The sequence below is a fragment of the Athene noctua genome, chromosome 3, assembly GCF_965140245.1.
Source record: "Athene noctua chromosome 3, bAthNoc1.hap1.1, whole genome shotgun sequence".
In the NCBI taxonomy this organism is placed as follows: domain Eukaryota; kingdom Metazoa; phylum Chordata; class Aves; order Strigiformes; family Strigidae; genus Athene; species Athene noctua.
In genome coordinates this window covers 7352577-7361698 of record NC_134039.1, presented here as the reverse complement: position 1 = coordinate 7361698, position 9122 = coordinate 7352577, and the positions used below count along the sequence as shown (strand labels likewise).

General features: G+C 44.0%; 1 protein-coding gene across 1 annotated transcript; it reads right to left on the bottom strand.

Annotated features, from left to right (window-relative positions):
* Nucleotides 1-1476: 1476 nt before the first annotated feature.
* On the bottom strand, nt 1477-8885 carry LOC141958872 (C-type lectin domain family 2 member L-like). The gene is made up of 5 exons (XM_074901851.1): nt 8730-8885; nt 7639-7722; nt 6068-6252; nt 4846-4946; nt 1477-3216 (listed from the first exon to the last, which is right to left on the bottom strand). The coding sequence occupies exons 1-5, from the start codon at nt 8791-8793 to the stop codon at nt 3102-3104; spliced, it is 549 nt and encodes a 182-aa protein (XP_074757952.1). The 5' UTR covers nt 8794-8885; the 3' UTR covers nt 1477-3101.
* Between the last annotated feature and the right edge of the window lie 237 nt (nt 8886-9122).

Genomic DNA, 9122 nt, shown 5'->3' with positions numbered 1-9122 from the left:
GGCTGACTTCCTTTCAGATGAAAAAACAACTCAGACTTACCCTACAGAATGCAGCATCAGCAGCTAAAGACTCATTTGAAAAACTGCAGTTATTCTCATGTTAAAAGAACAACAGAAAAAAAATCCCCCAAACTCAGCGCAGCACACTTGCGGGGAAGAGGATTGGTTTGTTTATTCTAGAGAAGCAACGGCAAGGAAAGAGTCTGAAATGAGTAAGATGTATCTATCTATATATTATAGAACTATTTATCTATATATTATAGATACCTCTATCTAGAATATATATAGACAAATAGATTTAATTTTATAGATACCTATATATATATATATAATGTATAGATTTTTTTTTCTCCCATTGAGAAAATTTAACTTCAGGGTACTTAGGGCATACCCTTCTCCATGCATTGGAGATGACTGCTAAATTGTTTTTTATTGCAGACGTTTCTCAAGCCATGCTGAATTTAACATGAAAAACTTGGAACTACTGAGCTGGTTTCTTTCAAATTGGTTGTGGCTTTAACAATATTTGTGAAACATCTAGTATTTTAGCATTCTTGCTATTACTAATGTAATTAAACATGTTTTTGCGGGGTCTTACTGTAGCTCTTACCTACATGTTAACCAGTTACTAAATCTTGAGTAATTCCACTGATTTAAAAAAAAAAAGAAAAAAAATGGCCTTTGAAGTGAGTACTTCATTAAGTACTTCATTAAGCCCCGCTCTGAGTAAAGCATTTGCAGTCTGACCCTTCATTTCATAGCATGACGAACTTTGGATAATAAAGCAAATGCTAAGAGTCTGACTTAAGAGTCAGATTACAAAAGAGCTTTCATTATAACCTAATGTGCTCACAGTTTCTCAAAAACCTCCTTTAAGAACCAAAATTTCCCATTTTTGTACTCTATCCATAGATGACGCTGATGGAAAAACCCCGTAAGAACAACGTTATTTTGTAGTTAAAGGAAACATTCTGGTAAACCATCTCATTAGGAAAAGCTAAGATACAACATGGTACGTGGATGCTCCTTATCCCTTCCAATTTCTAGCAAATTTGTGAAATGTACTTTTAGTATGCCCCTAATGCAAATACTTGGAAAACTGTGTAAAACTCCACGTTTCCCTCCCAAGTTACGGTACCATGTGTGTTTCACTAAGCGCGTTTCAGCATTTCCACGGAGGTACTTCAGCATTTCTGTTAAAGGCTTTTGTTAAAAGTCTGACACATTTTGAAAGGTGAAAATGTGACAAAAGTGTTAGAAAGTGAAATGCATTCTCTTCTTGGGTCAAATGTCTTGCCTCATGCCAACCCCAACATTATGATTAAAGATCTTTTAATATTCAAAACTTGAAAATTTCATTTTGCTTCAGTCGGGTGATTTTTTTTTTTTTTTTCCCCCAAATAGTGCCCAAGATGAAAAATACTTTTAATGGCACAATATTAAGACACAAACCACTGTAATTCAGAGGCTCTGTAAAGATATTTATTATCTTTTCAGGACTATTGCACATAACATATCCTTCAGAGCTAGTTAATTTAAAAACATTGCAGAATACAACCCCCTCCAACTAGTTACATATAAATTAACACAGATTATTAGGCTATTCATACTGTAGAGTTCTGTTACTGTGCCTATAAAGAATACAAGCAATTAAAAAAAGTGTAGTTCAGCAAAATTAGTGATCATCTATAAATAAACATTTGAAACTCACAACTTATTAACAACATCCATACTGCATGGTCCTGTTACAGTAAAGTCCTATTGTCATAGAAAATAATGAAGGCATAAACAAGAAGCTGAACAAAACTAGACAGCAATTAAATCTGCCTGAAAATTTAAGGCTGAAGCTACAGTGCACTCTAGCGACTACTCCAAAAATGGCTCCACTTGCTCCTCCAAGAAGTCTCCTGAAGTCCATACACCTCTCAATAGCACACAGATCACAAACCAACAATTTTCCAGACTGTAGTCTGAGCAGGGAAGTATTTTACCCTGCTACACAGGCAAATTTCCCATTCTTCCTTCTCTAGAAACCCGACAGGAATAGTCCTTCCAGGGAAATAAGCTGCTTTGCTTCCTCTGGGTCAAATGGCACTTTTAATCTTCAGGTTACCTGCTAGACATGAGTGGACAGAGTTCGGTGGCAATGAGCCCTAATTCTGGTCAGGCTCATAGCAATTCAACAGCACCGGGTGTTGCTGCTGAAAACGATACGCACACAGAAGAAAACACTCATTGTCCATCCAGATATGTACCACTTGCTCGGAAGCCCCATGCTCCACCAAGCACGGGACATGAAGAAACCATGGCAAGACATCCTTTGCTGTTAATTCTCTTATTCTCTACCCATGATTTTGCCTGCAGCTTCACTACTACCGTTTCAGTTCAGATTTTTTCCTTATCAGTGCAGATGCTCAGGTAAATAAATGCTCTCATCTATTCTGACTTTTTTTTTTTTTTTTTAATAAGTTAAGTGGTGTGGGAAGGAGAACTTCAGATGCAATGCAGCTAATAAATCCCTATAATACTGTCAGGGGAATTAAAAAAGATTAATGTAAAATAACATTAACAAAACATTGAATACAATACAGTCACACAAGATGCAACCAGGACAGCAAAATCTGCAATGATGTCTAAAACAACTTCTGCATAACCCTAACCCTGTATCTGCGAGGAACTGGCAGACCTTCAGACAGACCCACTTCACAACCCGTCCTGGTACACAGAGTTTGGCTGAGGGAAAAGCAGAACAAATACCTCCAAGTGCATACCAAAAAGGAAAAGAAAGAGCAGCTGCTTAGCATCCTACAAGAGAAGAGTTAATGGAAGAAATACTGATGGCATAACAAAAAGAAACTACGGGCTCAGCAGTAGCTAGAAGAATGGGGCAAGGAAATGACTATCAGGATACTGAAGCAAGTCTTTTAAATAGTATCTTTAAAAAACCAGAAGCTTCCTCCATGGGTGGAGAATTCTGGCTACCAGAAAAGTCATTCACCTCCAGACAGGAGCTGAGACGTGGTCCCAGAGTACAGACACAACCTGTGTGGATGTCATATTAGAGCACTAAGTGTCAGGGGCAGTGGCTTCGCCCACCTTTATCATGCTAAGCTAATATTCAAGCTACAGACCCACTTCCTGGTTAAATAACATCCAGAGACTGAGACTCCTTTTGACTCAAGATAGGCACAGTTTCCAGAGCCTATTACTTCAATCCTGTAAGGGAGAATGAAAGACACAATTACTTCAACACCCACAATCAAATAATGCAACAGAGCAAACAGGGATCAAAGCCTGATTTACCACAGGCAAGGCATTGCAGGAGGATGATAGCTTGTGCTTTGAAGAGAACACCACAAAGATTGCCTTTTTTCACCAGGACCTGGCCCCCAGAATACAAAATCTAGGACTTGCAGTACTCCTGCATCTTGCCTAGTGGTTGTTTAATGTGAGATACACTCTCAGAGCAGAGACTGGAATTCACATTTACCCTTCTCAAGGGTGCTGTGCTATCAAGACTGACTCCACCTTTGACTTCCACATCCTTCTACACAGCTAAAATGTTCCAGAAGCAGCTGTGGAAGAAATGCCTCTCTCATTTCCCTCTTCCTCAGAACTGAACACAGCACTATGGTTAAGGGGGTGGTGGAAAACAGGAAGCGAACCTCCGTTTCCACACGGTAGGTGCCCCTAGGCAAGAGGTAAGGGTCTCCTTCGCCAGCTCTGTTTTCAAACATATTACAGTGTCCTGTGAATAGGCCAACCAAACTACGGTCTCTGGAAAAACCAAGGGACAAATCCCCAGCAGTGTTAACGTCACTCTGATAGCAACTGAGTTTAGACATCAAGACGTTTGCCCTTCTAAAGACAGGAGGGACAGTCTGAAGCAAACACAAAGGCAGAAGTCTAAGAACATGAAGAACTTCATCACTGAAAATGAAAGCATCCATGGATGTTTGTATCACAGGCAGAGGATAAGCAAGAGTGGGAAGGACTGCAATTTTCAACTTGAGATGCCTACATGCTGCTCACATCTTACATTAAATGTGTAAGGTCTTTATCAGATCAAGCCCTCAAGTCGGGGATGAACTGAATAGAGTCATGCACCACTAATAATGTCACAAACTTAAGAGTATTTAAATTTTCCACTTTTTAAAGTTAATTTCAGACTTGTGAAATCTCAATCCTTACTACTGTCACTGGTAATTCTACCAACCCTGCTGGCAGCTACCCCAGGACGAGAAGCAGCAGTCTCTGAGATCAGACAGCCACTGGTGGGAGGAACAAACTGCCCCACACCTGACACAGGGATAGAACAAAGGGCCATGACCACAGAGCCGCTCATGCAACATCAATTCACAGCTTCACCTTTCTCTCCAGCAGCCTTTTTTGTAGGCACATTCTATAAGAAGTTTGGAAACATCTCTTAGAAGCCTCCCAAATATCTTTGCTATAAACCTCATGCAGGTCGCGTGCAGGTTTGCCCTTTTACAAAATACATTCCATAATGAGGAATGTGCTATCACAATCTTCCATTTCTCTCCCCGTTGCTTTTGGTGGTCTCTTGGTTAACCTTTCACTTCACTATACTGTCTGCTACCATGAGCTCCCGTCTCATGTTGCTTCTGAACCTGGCATTATAAATTCCTCTCCTAACTTTCATCCGTCACAGTTTTAACAATGCTACTATGTGGAATCTTTATTGTATTCCATGCTCTCTCCAGTCATCCCTTCAACGTCATTACAGATATTTCTTTCACGACACTGTCTTTATCTGTGTTGGTTATCCTTTCTTACTCCTCTATTATCTAGTATCACCAGCAAAACCCCTCAACATCAACTTACAGTTCATTGTCTAGTGGCTTCCCATTTACCCAAAAGAAGTCTTCATTTCTTTTATAAAGTCCAATCCACGGGTCTTGCTTTGTTATCTTCACCATAAAACTCTGTAGGAATAAACCCATATGAGAAAAGAAGTTTTGCATGTTCAGTCCAGATATTAAAATACAAAGCCTTTGATTCAGGGCTAGAAACCAAAACAGTGACCTTGCTTTTCTTCAGAAGAAACAATATTAAAAATTAAATCTACAGAGTATTGCAGCCTCTGGATCTTGTGTGATTCACATAACTGAAAGAGAACTTACAACTTGATCAGAAATCAAATGGATTAATTTTGAGATAGGATCCCTACTACAGATACTGCAGTGACAGAGATGTCAACTATGAGAATGCAAGTGTACTACTAAATGTTACGAACTGCTGTGGAACTGCAAATGCATCATTTTACTGTCTCTCCACAAGAAATCCTTCAAAGAATGATAAACAGCTTTGCAGGTAATGCATTTCTTCATCACTGATAAGTCTTCATCATACTGAGTTTTTACTATAAGCTAGCAAGGATTTGTGGAAGACATTTTAGAGATTAAGTTAAGGATGATCCTTGCCCCAGCGTGTGCGACAGAACTGACATCTGCATCCAGTACACCCATTATACTGGTATCTGTGATAGGCGTGATGGATCTAGAGAGAGGTCGTTTTAAAATATCAAGGTGACTGCTATCAAGGTCTGTAACAGATACAGAAGAATATATTCGCTTAGGTCTTTGTGCTAGGTGGAATCTTTCCTAATATTGTAGTATAATTCAGGAAACGATGTTCCAAGATGTGGTTAGGATAACTATCTCCAAACTCCAAAGGTCAAGACCAACCTAACTACCAACTTAGTTGTCATTAACCTATCCTGCTAAGAGAGAACAGTTGCCTAATTTAAGATAAATAAGATGCAACAGTGTTTACCCTGATAGTTGCCCCAATGTGAGTGCTTATAGCTGTGACCAGCACCAAATTTAACTCAGCTAAGCATTTTCTAAAACATCAGCTGCTAAAACTGATGTTTGCACAGAGGGGAGGCATGCAGCTTGCTGCAAGTTGTGACTTGTCACGGTCTTTGCATCAGTTTTCAAGTCGCTCAGCTTAAGAGGCTTGAAGAACACACTGCTTCATTGTGCAGCTCCCTAGAAGTGAGATGGGGTGAATCCAGGACACCCCCCCCCTTTTGTTCCCTTACCAGTTCCTGCTGATTTTCGATCACTAGGAGGGAAGCATTGTGCAAAGAACAGAAGCTCTGACTGGAGTTCCAGCTGGCTTCACTCTCCGAGAGGTAGTAGCATTTCCTCTGGAAATACAGCCAGTCTGATGGACAGAGTTCCAGGGAAGGACAGGCAGGAAAATCTTTGGTTGAAGAACGGTTTACTGTGAAAAGACAAAAACCAATCTGTTTCTTCTGAAACAAAGAAATTGACTCAACAATAAAGTTTTTTTACTGTTAGGCAGGTATTCTTTATTAGCAGCACTGGGGTTACCCTGGGGATTCTCTACCATAAGGGTTCCCAAGAATTAGTAAGGGACATCAGTTTATATACACATAAATCATGTATATTCATTGGATTTCCTAGAAAGGGGTGTCTTATGATAATGAGTTCCCAGAATTCATTTATATAGTCCGGGACCATGTAGTGAAAATAGGCTGAGGGTCTCCGGTGGTTGCAGGAAGAAGTAAGTAGTCTTCTTCACAGTGTTCACTAGTTGACCTTCTTTCCAGAGTGTGTGCTGTGAAGTAAAGTCCAGATGCCTCCTTCCTAAATCAGCAGAATCATCCTCCCTATAACAGGGTCTCTGTGTCTCTTTGTTCAAGTCCCCCCTTATCTTAGTTTTCCCATTCTAGGCGTTGCCCAAGCATCCACTGAAGGCCTTGAGTCTGCTGTCGGTGATTTACGTAAGGAGCCTAACGAGCATTTCAATCTTACCTAAACAGACAAACAGACCTCAGGAAACAGTGGAGGAGTCAGGAGTCCTTGAGAAACAAATGAAGCAAAACACAAGCAAAGCTTTGAAACAAACGAAGCAAAGCACAAGCAAAGCTTTCATACATCACATCACAGTTTGGTCTTAATAACTGTCAGAAATGCATTTGTTTGAGCCCTTTCATTCCCTTTCACTTCCAACTGGAAAGGTTTTTTGGAGCTTTTTAGCTTGCTTTCTGACTACATCATCTAAATCATCAAAGTTTAGCCACAGCATTTCTGCTCAGCAGAAACAGCTATTGTAAACGAATTATATACTCTGGCTCCTGCAGCCTTATGGTTGCTGGCCTACCTTTAAAGTGATGATCAGGGGCAGGTTGAAGAAGTAGCTGAGAAGGTGATAATAACATACCTTCCAAGCACTATTCTACAACTTAAGTATTTCTGACAACTTAAGTTTTTGCGAGTGCTTCTTCCTTGCAGCTGAATTACTAGCTTTGTTGATTATAGTTTCATTTTTTGAAGGACTACAGATTGGTTGCAAAGAACAATCTTCCATTTGTTATTTGTTTTTTGGAACTTGGATTAAGACCAACAGTGAGGTTATAAACTTAGTACACTAAGACTAAACTAAGCACTCCCTAACCTCACTGCAACTGGCAATTTCTCTAGCACTTGACCACTATTTTAAACAATGGAATGAGATATCTATTTAACCCTGAGATAAGGGAAGTTCTGAACAAATCTTTTGAAGTTTTGCGGGACTTCTGACAGCCTAAAGCGGGTGATTTCTAAGGCTAATTATATTTTCTTTTTAAATGGTTTACACACTTACCAAGCTGAATACACAAAATCAAAATGACAGCGGCAGCAAGGATGCCAGCAACACCTCGCCATAACCAGATGTTTGAGAATAGACCTGAAAAAATAAATGTCAGGAATTTAAAAAAAAATACTCACAAACCCATAACCAGCTGACAGGGGAGTAGAGCCTGGGACCCAGGAAGCTGTTCCCAAAAATAGTCACTCTCTGTGGAGAGCAGGCTGGGAGCAGAGTGAAGACTGGGAAGTCCAGCTTGTCATCGCAAAGCTACTTAGCGAAGAACTTGGAATTACTCTGAATTTTAATCAGATTATCCAGAATTTAAACCTAATAGCGAGGTAGTTCCCAACACTCCAAAGTGATCGAAAACCAAAGAAATGAGTGTGGAACAAATGAGGGTGGACGGTAACTCCGAGGTTGACCTGAGGCCTAAGGATGGCACGGGTAAGAGAAATAAGTCATCAGCTTCAGAGCCCAGAACTTCTGCCACCTCCCTTCCAGGAGCCAGCAGCGGGCTGGGTTCGGGGGTGGGAAGGACCCACCGACCCGCGGGTCTTGTGTCCCACTTCGCGGGCAGCAGCAGGGGACGAGGAGCCCCCCCCGCCCCGAAAGCTGCAAAGGGAGGGTCCCCTCTCATCTGCCCGCACAGGGCTCTGTCCCCGCAGCCTCCCACCGCTGCGAGGAGCCACGGCACACGGGTGGGGGCTATGCAGCCTCCACGCACAAGGTGAGCCCGCTTCCCACGCCGGAGCCCCCCCGCTGCCCGCCCCCTCCGGGCATTTCTCGCGTGGGTCCCGCCGCCCGGACCCGGCGCCGCCCGCGCCCCCCGCCCCAGCCCCGCGGCTGTCCCGGGTGGCCGGAGGGACCTCCGCCGGCTCGGACCCTCACGCCAGGCGGGAATCCCGGCCCGGGGGGGGGGTCCAGCGGCTCCCGGGCCGGTGCCGGGCAGCAGCCGCCGCTCCCGGGCCGGGCGGAGCGGAGCGGGCAGCCCCCCCGCGACGGCGGGCCCGCTCCCGGCCCCTCTCTCCGGCTGCGGCCACGGGAGCTCCCGCGGCGTCAGTGTGTCTGTCCCGTCCCCCCTCCAAGTCCCTCTGCCCCGTCACCTTTGCGGGACCCCGTCCCCCGCTCCGGGGAGCCGCTGCGCCGGCCGCCCCCTCCGCGGCCCATGGGTGCGGAGCGGCCGCTCCGCCGGGTCGGGAAATCCCAGGCCGGAACTACCGGAGCCTCCGGCCTCGGAGCGGCCGAAGGGGGCAGCAGGGCACGGGCGGGGCCGGCGGCCGGGACCCGCTTCCCGAGGCCGCGGCGCCCGGGGACGGTGCGGGGTGAGGCGGGGGGGCGGGCGGACCCCCCCCCCCGCCAGCTGCATCGTGACGGTGCGTGGGCTCGGTGCCAGGAAAAAAAAAAAACAAACCAAAACGGGAAATGGTTTAAGAAGAACTAGGAGCCCAGCAGAACTGTCTGTGTGTGATTCTCTGCCGTCAGCAGGTCTGGGGACT

Excerpts from the sequence above, each read along its gene's own strand:
- LOC141958872 (XM_074901851.1), bottom strand. The coding sequence starts at position 8,793 with ATGGGCCGCGGAGGGGGCGGCCGGCGCAGCGGCTCCCCGGAGCGGGGG. Across the intron at positions 7,723-8,729 it reads GGGGACGGGGTCCCGCAAAG|GTCTATTCTCAAACATCTGG; the intron begins GTGACGGGGCAG and ends TTATTTTTTCAG. Across the intron at positions 4,947-6,067 it reads TCGAAAATCAGCAGGAACTG|AGTTTTATGGTGAAGATAAC; the intron begins GTAAGGGAACAA and ends TTATTCCTACAG.